The sequence below is a fragment of the Oncorhynchus tshawytscha genome, linkage group LG01 (genome assembly GCF_018296145.1).
Source record: "Oncorhynchus tshawytscha isolate Ot180627B linkage group LG01, Otsh_v2.0, whole genome shotgun sequence".
Classification (NCBI taxonomy): Eukaryota; Metazoa; Chordata; class Actinopteri; order Salmoniformes; family Salmonidae; genus Oncorhynchus; species Oncorhynchus tshawytscha.
In genome coordinates, this window is record NC_056429.1 from 76,188,469 (window position 1) to 76,200,842 (window position 12,374).

The 12,374-nt window shown below is 41.4% G+C and overlaps 1 protein-coding gene and 1 long non-coding RNA gene across 3 annotated transcripts in view; one reads left to right on the forward strand and one right to left on the reverse strand.

Moving 5' to 3' along the window:
* The first annotated feature begins 4,350 nt into the window (after positions 1–4,350).
* LOC112256921 (glutamate--cysteine ligase catalytic subunit) overlaps positions 4,351–12,374 on the forward strand; it is a 39,498-nt gene continuing 31,474 nt past the window's right edge. The window contains exon 1 of one of the 2 annotated variants that reach the window (XM_024430509.2): positions 4,351–4,961. In XM_024430509.2, the coding sequence (XP_024286277.1) occupies positions 4,812–4,961 (150 nt within the window). In that variant the 5' untranslated portion in view covers positions 4,351–4,811. Of the gene's footprint in view, positions 4,962–8,700; positions 8,760–12,374 lie in introns of those variants that run through there. The other variant, XM_024430517.2, reaches the window with a different exon arrangement.
* Positions 5,418–7,547, reverse strand: LOC121846908. The gene is made up of 3 exons (XR_006083906.1): positions 6,762–7,547; positions 6,338–6,589; positions 5,418–5,961 (listed from the first exon to the last, which is right to left on the reverse strand). It is a non-coding gene; the product is annotated as an uncharacterized LOC121846908 (long non-coding RNA).

Consider the following 12,374-nt stretch of genomic DNA (forward strand, 5'->3'; position numbering starts at 1 on the left):
TGGGTGACACTGAATAGACTGATACCCCATGTCATTGATCCACAATCCATTGGTAAGGCTGTACAGTGAAATAAGTATGCCCCAATGCAATTATAAAGTATAATACATCCAGTGTGATTTGAACAGATTTTTGACAAATTAACAAATGATTGTCTTCTGTTGATTTTACATAACAACATTCCAACCTCGTTTAGCATGATCTATTCAATTATGGCATAATTCTACTATGTGTATTAATTTGCATAAATGTCAATGACAAACTTTTATTTTGAAGGCTAACTGCAAAGTCCACTATTGTGGCTAATCCTTATTGTGGCTAGCTTCACATAGATGGGTCCGACCACCATTAAAACTACTTCAGGATTGGTGGGTCCCCCACGGGATGGTTGAGCTAACATAGGCTAATGCGATTAGCATGAGGTTGTAAGTAACAAGAACATTTCCCAGGACATAGACATATCTGATATTGGCAGAAAGCTTAAATTCTTGTTAATCTAACCGCGCAGTCCAATTTACAGTAGCTATTACAGTGACAGAATACCATGCTATTGTTTTTGAAGAGTGCACAGTTTTGAACTTGAAAAGTTAATAACAAACAAACCAGGCACATTTGGGCAGTCTTGACACAAAATTTTGAACAGAAATACAATGGTTCATTGGATCCGTGTAAACTTTGCACATGCACTGCTACCATCTAGTGGCCAAAATCTAAATTGTACCTGGGCTGGAATAATACATTATGGCCTTTCTCTTGCATTTCAAAGATGATGGTACAAAATTGTTTTTTTTCCAGATCTAATGCGTTATATTCTCCTACATTCCTTTCAGATTTCCACAAACTTCAAAGTGTTTCCTTTCAAATTGTATCAAGAATATGCATATGCTTGCTTCAGGGCCTGAGCTACAGGCAGTTAGATTTGGGTATGTCATTTTAGGCAAAACATTTTTAAAAAGGGTCCGATCATTAATATCGGTTATTGGTATCGTTTTTTTTGGGCAAGGAAAACATTGGTATCGGCCAAAAATGTCATATCGGTGCATCACTAGACTTCCATGTCCCTTATATAGTGGGAGGTGATAATACAATCATATCATTTACACAACAGTAATTTTATACAAGCTACAGTTCCAGAACACAATGGCCTTGTGTTCGGGTGCAGACATGCTAGTTCCCTAATGGAATCAAGCACAGTTGTTATGCCTTAATTGGGAATGAATGCAGAGAAAAAATGTTTTGCAGGGCCTTGCTACAATGGTCCTCCTATACAAGTGGGAGAAAGGGTGATTTGGCGGTACTGTGGTGACACACACAGCAGGAACAACATAGGCAGCATAGCATGATCCTGACTAGTTTGTAGGAAGATAATAGTAGGCTTTCCCCCCACACACATACATACACTACATGACCAAAAGAATGTGGACATGGCTCATCAAACGTCTCATTCCAAAATCATGGTCTATAATATGGAGTTGCTCCCTTTTGCTGCTATAACAGCCTCCACTCTCCTGGGAAGGCTTTCCAAAAGATGTTGGAACATTGCTGCGGGGACTTGCTTCCATTCAGCCACAATAGCATTAGTGAGATCTGGCACTAATGTTGATGTTGAGGGATTAGACCTGGCTCGTAGTTCAAGACCTTTATTCCTCCTCCACCGAACCGTACAATTGGCACTATGCATTGGGGCAGGTAGCGTTCTCCTGACATCCGCCAAACCCAGATTCACCCGTCGGACTGGCAAATGGTGAAGCGTGATTTATCACTCCAGAAAATGCATTTTCACAACTCCAGAGTCCAATGGCAGCAAGCTTTACATCACTCCGACGCTTGGCATTGCGCATGGTGATCTTAGGCTTGTGTACGGCTGCTTGACCATGGACACCCATTTCATGAAGCTCCCGACAAACAGTTCTTGTGCTGACGTTGCTTCCAGAGACAGTTCGGAACTCGATAGTGAGTGTTGCAACCAAGGACAGATAATTTTCACATTCTACATGCTTCAGCACTCAGCGGTCCCGTTCTGTGAGCTTGTGTGGCCTACCACTTCGCGGCTGAACCGTTGTTGCTCGGTATTGAACGTATCGCTGTCTGTCACTTCAACATTTTCTCTCGACCTGTGTTCAACTACGTTGTAATCTTTCATTCATAGGCTAGGTTGTAGCAACTTCATTAGGGGCATAGGGAAAATTTGAGTATCCTAAACCTATCAATGAGTATCCTAAACCTATCAATGTTACATTGAACTGGATGAATGGAATATGAATGACAGTCATCCAATATTCTGTAATAGAAATAAGGCCATGCTCAGAAAAATAGTCCTCCATATTAAATGGCACTGGCCGCCACTGCCCCAGACCAATACCCAATCTCCAGGCTCCAGGTCGTCCGGGGGAGTTTGGGCAGCAGAGACCTGTGAGTGAACACTTAGTCAGAGTACAGTTAGTCAGAGCTATACAGTACTTCATCATACTGTCATCCAACAGATACTGTGAATGCTGCTGGTGGGACGGGCCATCAGTACCTCATGTGGACTGAGGCCAGTTTTCCTGACCATGGTGGAGCTCTTTGAAAACGAGGCTATAGGTAGCACATCCACCCAGGTAAGTCCGGTTCAAGCAAATATCTTCACCAGTTTATTTTTCAGAATGCCATTAAAGCGCTCTACAATTCCAGAACTTTACGGGTGAAACGGTACATGCAAACATATTTTCACTTGCCTCATGTCATACAGTTCTTTCATTATCTTTGAGGTGAAATGTGTCCCCCTATTGCTATCTAAACATTGTGGTACTCCAAATCGTGGAACAATATCGTGTAGCAGGCATTTGGCCACAGTTCTTGCTTCCTCATTAGATGTAGGGAACGCTTCAGTCCATTTGAAGCAACTGTCAATCACTACCAACATGTATTTTTTTCAAGCTTACTGCCATGTGTCTTTATTCTGCCCAGTTTGTCAGTGAACCAAGGAGACGAGTTTTGGAATGTTACTTCACACGTGTTTTCAGGGGCAAGAATATTTAGAGTATTACTTAAAGTGCTGCTGTACAGGTTGACCATGTCGTCGAGGGGCGAGTCATCTCTGATCACAAGACTGTGTCTCTGACGGATGCAACTCTTCTCCACTGCCCAAAAAGGACCATTAAATTCTGTAACCGGAGGAAACTTAACCCATCCCAGAAACACATCCAGCCCACCTTTGAGTCTGACTGCAGTGAGCCTTTGAGTCAGACTCAAAGGTGGGCTGGATGTGTTTCTGGGATGGGTTAAGTTTCCTCCGGTTACAGAATTTAATGTTTGTGTCAGAAAATGATATTTATATGATTGCTAAGATATACAAAACCTTGAAGAGAGCGATCCAACTGACATTCTATAAGAAAAAGCATAAACTATTGGAACAAAGACTTAAAAATAACTGATATTGGCACAAGATGGAGGGGATGTTGGAACGTAACTAACTAAATTGCAGTTAACGAAAATGTGTGCTTAATCCAGTATAAATTAATGTATAGAATGTATTACACAAGAGACAAAATTCACAAATTCTGCAGCACAATAGCAGAGTTATGTCTTTAGTGTAAAACTAACAATGACTCAATAGTCCATGGCTTCTGGGAATGCTATAAAATCCCAAAATTATGGGCAGAGTTAGAAAGTTGGCTGTTGGAAGTATTACAATGGAAATGTACTTTTAATCTGTCTGTCTGCATATTTAAAGATATGGCATATGAAGGTGCAGTGAGATACCCAATGGGTTGGAAGATACTTTTCTCATCAACACAGACTTGAAAACTGGAAATCAACCAGCCCTCCATCGTTAACTCAATGGAAAGGTAAAATGCTTATTATCTAAATGTTGAAAGTGTGTGGGTGAAGGAGATAAACAAAATGGTCCAGTTTGAGGCCATGTGGCAGAGAGTGATGTGGGTGCTGGAGCTGGGGTGTGAGCAGCTGGTCTGGGGTGGTGATGTGACTGAACAAGTGACTGTGTGGGGGTGGGTCATGTTATGACTCAGCAATCTTACCCTCCTCCCTCAAAACCTTAAATAAACATTATGTTATAGTAGACCTACCGAAACCAGTCTACTAAAGTGTGTGTACAAAAATATATTGTTTTTTTTGTAAGATTATTCATTAATTATTTTACAATGCAATGGAAAAAAAATCCTCATACACGTATAATAATAATAATAATCTTTAAAAAAAAATATATATATATATTTTGTATACATACTTAGTAGACTGGTTTTGGCATGCCAAATTAAGAATAATGTTAATTGAATGTTTTGAGGGAGGAGGGAAAGATTGCTGAGTCATAACATGACGCGCGCCACACGGTCACGTGTGTTCAGTCAACGTTAAGCCTGTGAACTAGGACATTTTGCACACTCAAACAGTGGATGCTTGGCTAGCGGATTGAATTGACCGTTTCTCACTAACGTTATAAGGAAGTGATTCAATCACGGGGAAATATATTTAAGTGTAATTGCTATTCTGAATTAAATAGGTATTGCATGGGGTAACAACCTTGGCATTTCTATTCCGCGCGTGGGACATTGTATTAGCTTTCTAGATAGCAAGAGATATGTGAAGGCCTCCCCCTTTTTGTCTAGCTAGCTAATAAGTATCAGCGTTACCATTTAAATAACTACATCAGTGTTAATTTTGCTTGAGTTTTGTTTTGTTGAAAGTAATTAGCTAGCTACATTGCTGAACTTGGCTAAATAACGTTAGCTAACGAGCAAAATTAATAGCTAACGGTAGCTTAACAAAATTGTACGCGCTAGTCTCGCTGTTGGTGCCGAACGCTTGTGCTATGGGTTTGCTGTCACAAGGGTCACCGCTCAACTGGGAAGAAACCAAAAAGTATGCAGACCATGTCAGGATGCATGGCATCGTTCAGTTTCTCAACATCTATAACAAGGTGAAAGAACGACAGAAGGATGTATTGTTATGGGGCGATGAGGTAAGGCTGCCAAGGCCGAACTTTTACATAAACGTATTTTTTCATTCCATGTGATCTCAGTAATGTCAGTCAGTGAGTGTGCTCTATCACCAGTGAATTTGCAACTATGTTGACAACATGCCAACTTGATTGTGATGATGAAACGTGTAACCGATTTACAGTAACTAGTGTTGATATCAGTCACATCTGGGCATCAGTGCAGTAGATCATACAAATGTTTCCATTAATCACACAAATGGACAGGGGTGGAAAGAGTACTGTAAAATCCTACTCAAGCAGTGAGTACTGTTACTTTAATTACATTTTAATCAAGTAGAAGTAAAAGTACTGGTGTAAAACAACGAATCAACTAAAAGTAAAAAGTAGCACATTTTTAAAATGTACTCAGAGTAAAAGTTACCAAGTTCAAAAATAATTAGCTATTTAAATTTTGATGGTTATTTTCATTCTCCTTTTCTAAGAACTTTTACAAAAACTTTTCTATATACTACTGTATATGTAATATTGTTTACATGTAATGCTTGACAAGCTAAATGTTCCATAAAACACCAGAAAATAACCAACAAGATAAGATTCAGCACAGCTGATTTTAATGTTAAATCTTCAACTTCACATATACAAATGTTTAAAAGGCATTTTTTTTTTTTGTGGAACTGCCTATTGAACACTTAACTCACTCCAGTTGTCTCTGAATTTGCCATTCAGTTTCAGTAGGAGCTGATTTTCTAAGTTAATTGAGTCTATCCTAGCTCACTTCGCAGTGAAGCGTAGTCCAGCACAGCTACAAAGACGCTCACAGGCAGCAAATTCTTATGTACGGAAACAAATGAAGTAAATCCATTTCGTCCAATGGACTCGCAAGATACCCATCCAGCTCCCCTGTACCTTCTGACCGTTTGGTTGTCAGTGATGAAGAAATCCTCATCAGATGAATGCTGCCTTAGATGAGCAGTCTCGTCCTGTGTGATTGTGTCAAGATGATTCTTCAGGTACGCCAAACCTGTACATTGGAAACAACACAACATTCACATATTCAGTGTTTCAGCATACTCTGTATGTGGCTGGCAACACAATCATATTATTGGCATTGCAATAGCTCTAACACAGACTTCTGGCCCTTGTTATTCTGAGATACTGAGATTGATTTGAGTTGTTCAAATACATTCAGACCCAACAAATTCTCTAATGAGGTGAGTCCATGTCTGGCTGTGCCCAAACATAGTTATATGAAAAGGTTATTGTCCAGTACCTGTAAATAATGGAAAAAAAGAAAACATAACAAAAAATAAACAAAGAAAACAAAGAAAAGACTCAGACTAAAATATATCATCATATGGACAATGAGGTTAAAACCTTTTGGAGTAAAGAAATCATACCGGCTGTGATGACATCAGCTTTGTCAGTCCAAGACGTCTTGAACTTTGGCAGAAGGATTGCAGCAGCAATAAGCTGTGGCTCCTCCATCATTTCTCCAAAGTGCTTTTGGAGACTGTTCTGAATGGCTCTGATAAGTGGTAGGTACATTTGGCAAGATGCTTCCAGCCTTTGAAGTTTTGTTTTTAGTAAGAAGATCACTGGCAGCAGCCACCACATATGCGTGTTGATCTCAGACTGTAGAATGTTGAAAGCTAAGACCAAAGGCTTCATCACTTTAGTTCTCATTCAAGAAGGACATTTCTGCTGGGCTCAGCCCGAAAGATTAAAGTAAATGTAGTACCTCTTAGAATTCTAAAATTTCATGGACAATAAATATTACTGTAATAGGAAAACATAACATTGATTCAAATAATTGCTACTCACATTTTCACTTAATTCTTAACACATTTGTTTTGGCATCCTCCCCCTTCTCTTGAATGATATGTGTGATCCTCTCCACAGCCAGGGAAGTTGAGTTTCAACGTGTTTGATTTGGATGGATGAACTGCAGTTTGCACTCATTCTCTACAACTTCAGCAGCTAAGGTTGACCGCCCCATTTTATTCCACATGGCTTGGCATTTGGCAAAAGATGACCTGGACAACCTTTTGTAGCTATCACTATTTGTTTCTGCCAACACAGAATCTGTAGCAATGAGGTTCAGCAGGTGACATGCACACCGTTGATGCTGAGGGAGTTTATATTCTAGGCCATTAACCAGGATGGAATATGAGTCTTGGTATTCAACCTGCTCTGCTGGCTCTTCAACATCTGAGTTTCGGTCTGCTGGCTCTGCTCACCAAAAACATTGAATGCTTTGATGAAGTTTGATCCACTGTCTTTTGTGGATCTTATCACTTTCACCCTGATCCTGTATGCACAATGGATGTCATCGAGGGCACCTGCAAGCACATCAAATGTGTGGGAGCCTCTCAATCTCTTGCAAACTAATGCAGCAGAACGTCTCACCAGAGTTTCTTCATCTGTCCAGTGACATGTGACCACGATGTAACTCCTTTGATGAGCTGTCCAACAATCGGTGATGGTGTCAAAATAATTTACCCTGCCAAGGTGTGATTGGCAGATTCATGTATTCATGTATTCTTGAACGAACAGTTGGTCTGGAGATGACTTTGCATTGAGGATGCAGGGTGGTTACCAACTCTTTAAAAGCTGGTTGTTCGACCACAGAGAATGGGTGTTGGCCCTCACAGATCAAATTAATGACAAGCTTGTCAACGGTTGCCTGTGAGACGCACCACGCGGATGGCTAGCTACTAGCTACTATAATGTCAATGCGGTTGTAGCCAGCACTACAGCTTATAGTTCCTTCAGCTGTGTAAAGACGTTGGTCAGGGTTAGCTTCTAACTAGCTAGCAACAGGATGAGCTAGCTAATGTTAGCATTATGCTACAGATTGATTGCAAATGGCTCATAGCAACACTTTGTTAGCCTACACAACAAACTCCATTCATGGTGATACAATATATTTATAAATTTACTTTTTGTACCATTACATGTTTCCTCAAGTTTGATGCAGAATTTTTGTAGCCAGCCACCTCCACCATCTTTGATAAGCAGAGCTTATTATTTATTTTTCAAGTTGATTAGGAAACTTCTTCTTTTTTTTCATGGCATGTAGCTACCTTTTTTTACAGCCAGAAAATCCTGCTACCGATCATCATTTAGTTTGCATACACAGCTATGATTGGGCTGTTTTTGTGCGACGCATGGAATTGAATTGTATTGGTCCATCTGGTCATGTTACTTGTCACTGACAAACAAGTGAATATTTCGAGATGCTACAAAAGGCGCAAACTTTATGTGCTTGCCATGATGTGTATCCTTTTTCCAGATTGTACTCTGTAATGGATAGTTTTGAAAATGTACTTAAGTGAAAGTACAGCCTTTGAAAAATACTCAAGTACACAGAAAAGCTACTCAATTACAGGAACGTGAGTAGTTTTAATTCGTTACTTCCACCCCTGCAAATGGATGCTTCGATGTTTATACTCTGTCCATAAACATTGAACCCATTCAAAGCAGCTGACCAATGCATAACTGTTTTTGATTTAGACAACATTGTTCAGTAACTTATTTATTATTCAGTTATTTAGGCTATGGAACCATTTGTATGAATACTAGTCTCTTAGAAAATGGAGAGGTTTTGTTCTCTATAAGATGGTTTACATTTCATGGGAGTTAACCCACCATTTCTAGGCTGTCATTTGGTTTAAATAATGCAAAAACAAAGTGTTGGAGAAGAAAGTAAAAGTGCAATATGTGCCATGTAAGAAAGCTAACGTTTCAGTTCCTTGCTCAGAACATGAGAACCAATGAAAGCTGGTGGTTCCTTTTAACATGAGTCTTCAATATTCCCAGGTAAGAAGTTTTTGGTTGTAGTTTATTATAGGAATTATAGGACTATATCTCTCTATACCATTTGTATTTCATTAACCTTTGACTATTGGATGTTCTTATAGGCACTTTAGTATTGCCAGTGTAGCAGTATAGCTTCCGTCACTCCCCTCGCAGCTACGTTACAGACACCGACATCTCGCTTCCAGACAAACTAAACACCTTTGCCCGCTTTGAGGATAATACTGTGCCACCATCGCAGCCCGCTAACACCGCTCCTCCGTGACCGATTTGAGTAAGACATTTAAACGTGTTAACTCTCGCAAGTCTGCTGGCCCAGACGGCATCCCTTGCCGCGTCCTCAGAGCATGCGCAGACCAGCTGGCTGGTGTGTTTATGGACATATTCAATCGCTCCCTATCCCAGTCTGCTGTCCTGACAAGATGGCCACCATTGTTCCTGTACCCAAGAAGGCAAAAATAACCGAACTTAATGACCACCACCCCGTAGCACTCACTTCTGTCATCATGAAGTGCTTTGAGAGACTAGTCAAGGATCATGCCACGCTAGACCCTCTTCAGTTTGCATACCACCCCAACAGGTCCACAGACGACGCAATCGCCATCACACTGCCCTATCCCATCTGGACAAGAGGAATACCTATGTAAGAATGCTGTTCATTGACTAAGCTCAGCATTCAACACCATAGTACCCTCCAAGCTCATCATTAAGCTGGAGTCCCTGGCTCTCAATCCGCCCTGTGCAATTTGGTCCTGGACTTTATGATGGGCCACCCCTAGGTGGTGAAGGTAGGAATCAATATCTCGACTTCGCTGACCCTCAACACTGGGGCCCCACAAGGGTGTGTGCTCAGCCCCCTCCGTACTCCCTGTTCACCCATGACTGTGTGGCCATGCACGCCTCCAACTCAATCATCAAGTTTGCAGACGACACCACAGTAGTGGGCTTGATTACCAACAACGACAAGACAGCCTATAGGGAGAAGGGGAGGGCACTCGGAGTGTGGTGTCAGGGAAAACAACCTCTCGCTCAACGTCAACAAAACAAAGGAGATGATCGTGGACTTCAGGATACAGCAGAGGGAGCACCCCCCCCCATCCACATCAAAGGGACAGTAGTGGAGAAAGTGTGAAGTTTTAAGTTCCTCTGCATACACATCACAGACAAACTGAAATGGTCCACCCACACAGACAGTGTGGTGAAGGCGCAACAGCGCCTCTTCAATCTCAGGAGGCTGAAGAAATTTGGCTTGTCACCTGAAACCCTCAAACACATGCACAATCAAGCCCATCATACTGTTAAACAGCAATCACTAACTCAGAGGCTGCTAACTACAGACTCATATCACTGGCCACTTTTATAAAATGCCCCCAAGCATACTTCCAAAGTTGTGGCAAAATGGCTTAAGGACAGCAGAGCCACGGTATTGGAGTGGCCATCACAAAGCCCTGACCTCAATCCTATACTACATTTGTGGGCAGAACTGAAAAAGCGTGTGTGAGCAAGGAGGCCTATAAACCAGACAGTTAAACCAGCTCTGTCAGGAGGAATCGGCCAAAATTCACCCAACTTATTGTGGGAAGCTTGTGGAAGGCTACCCTAAACATTTGACCCAAGTTAAACAATTTAAAGGCAATGCTACCAAATAATAATTGAGTGTATGTAAACTCCTTGCCCACTGGGAATGTGATGAAAAATTAAATGTGAAATAAATAATTTTCTCTACAGACATTACACATTCTGTAAAATAAAGTGGTGATCCTAACTGACCTAAGACAGGGAATTTTTACTTGGATGACATGTCAGGAATTGTGAAAATCTGAGTTTAATATATTTGGCTAAGGTGTATGTAAACTTCCGACTTCAACTGTATGTATATACTGTACCTTATACCATCTATTGCACCATGCCTATGCCGCTCATCCTTATATTTATACGTACATATTCTTATTCCTCCCTTTAGATTTGTGTGTATTAGCTAGTTGTTGGTGAATTGTTAGTTAACTTGTTAGATATTACTGTACTGTCGCAACTAGAAGCACAAGCATTTCACTACACTCGCATTAACATCTGCTAACCATGTGTATGTGACCAATAACATTTGATTTAATTTATATACAAAAGTTTGTGGACACTCCTTCAAATTAGTGGATTCGGCTATGTCAGTCTCACCTGTTGCTCTGACAACTGTATAAAATCGAGCACACAGCCATGCAATCGCCATAGACGAACATTGGCAGTAGAATGGCCTTACTGAAAAGCTCAGTGACTTTCAATGTGGCACGGTCATAGAATGCTCCTTTTCATCACATTTCTGCCCTGCTAGAGCTGTCCCGATCAACTGTCAATGCTGTTATTGTGAATTGGAAATTTCTAGGAGCAATAACAGCTCAGCCGAGAAGTGTTATGCCACACAAGCTCACAGAACAGGACCGCTGAAGCACGTAGTGCGTAAAAATCATCTGTCCTTGGTTACAATACTCCAAACTGCCTCTGGAAGTAATGTCAGCACAATAACTGTAAGTTGGGAGCTTCATGAAATGGGTTTCCATGGCTGATCAGCCGCACTCAAACCTAAGATCACCATGCGCAATGCCAAGCGTCGGCTGGAGTGGCGTAAAGCTCGCTGCCATTGGACTCTGGAGCAGTGGAAACGCGTTCTCTGGAGTGATAAATCACACTTCACCATCTGGCAGTCCTACAGACGAATCAAGGTTTGACAGATGCCAGGAGAACCCTACTGGATGCCAGGAGAACCAATGCATAGTGCCAACTGTAATGTTTGGTGGAGTAGGAATAATGGTCGGGGGCTATTTTTAATGGTTCGGGCTAGGCCCTTAGCACTGACGATTCTGTGCTTCCATCTTTGTGGAAACAGTTTGGAAGGCCCCTTTCTTGTTTCAGTAGGACAATGCCCCCGTGCGCAAAGCGAGGTTCGTACAGAAATGGTTTGTCGAAATAGGTGTGAAAGCACTTGACTGGCTGGCACAGATCTCTGAGCTCAACCCCATCGAACACCTTTGGGATGAATTGGAACGCCGACTGCGAGCCAGGCCTAATCGCCCAACATCAGTGCCCCACTCACTAATGCTCTTGTGGCTGAAAGCAAGCAAGTCCACTCAGCAATGTTCCAACAATGGAAAGCCTTCCCAGAAGAGTGGAGGCTGTTATAGCAGCAAAGGGGGACCAACTCCATGTTAATGCCCATTATTTTGTTCGACGAACAGGTGTCCATATATTTTTGGGCATGTGTATCTCCCGCTCTCATCTCCTAGAATTAACACTGACGATAGTAGGCTTCAAACATTTTGAAAACGGAGGTAAACCCACAGCCACACACACACAGGATATGTGACGAAAGAGAGACTAAAGATCAGCCTCTCCAACTCGTAGCTCAATTCATTTAGCCAAATCTCTAGTCTACTTGCAGCCGACACACTGATTAGATAGTTATGAAATCTTTTCTATCTATCTGAGATGGTGGGTGTCCTCTTTCTTGTGTTTTTTGAGGTGAAACGACCCTAGGATTTATTCACTTCACAACTGGTCATTCCCACCTTCCCACTTGGTTATGAATGCAGCATCAGGCTACATTATGTTAACACTAATCAACACGAG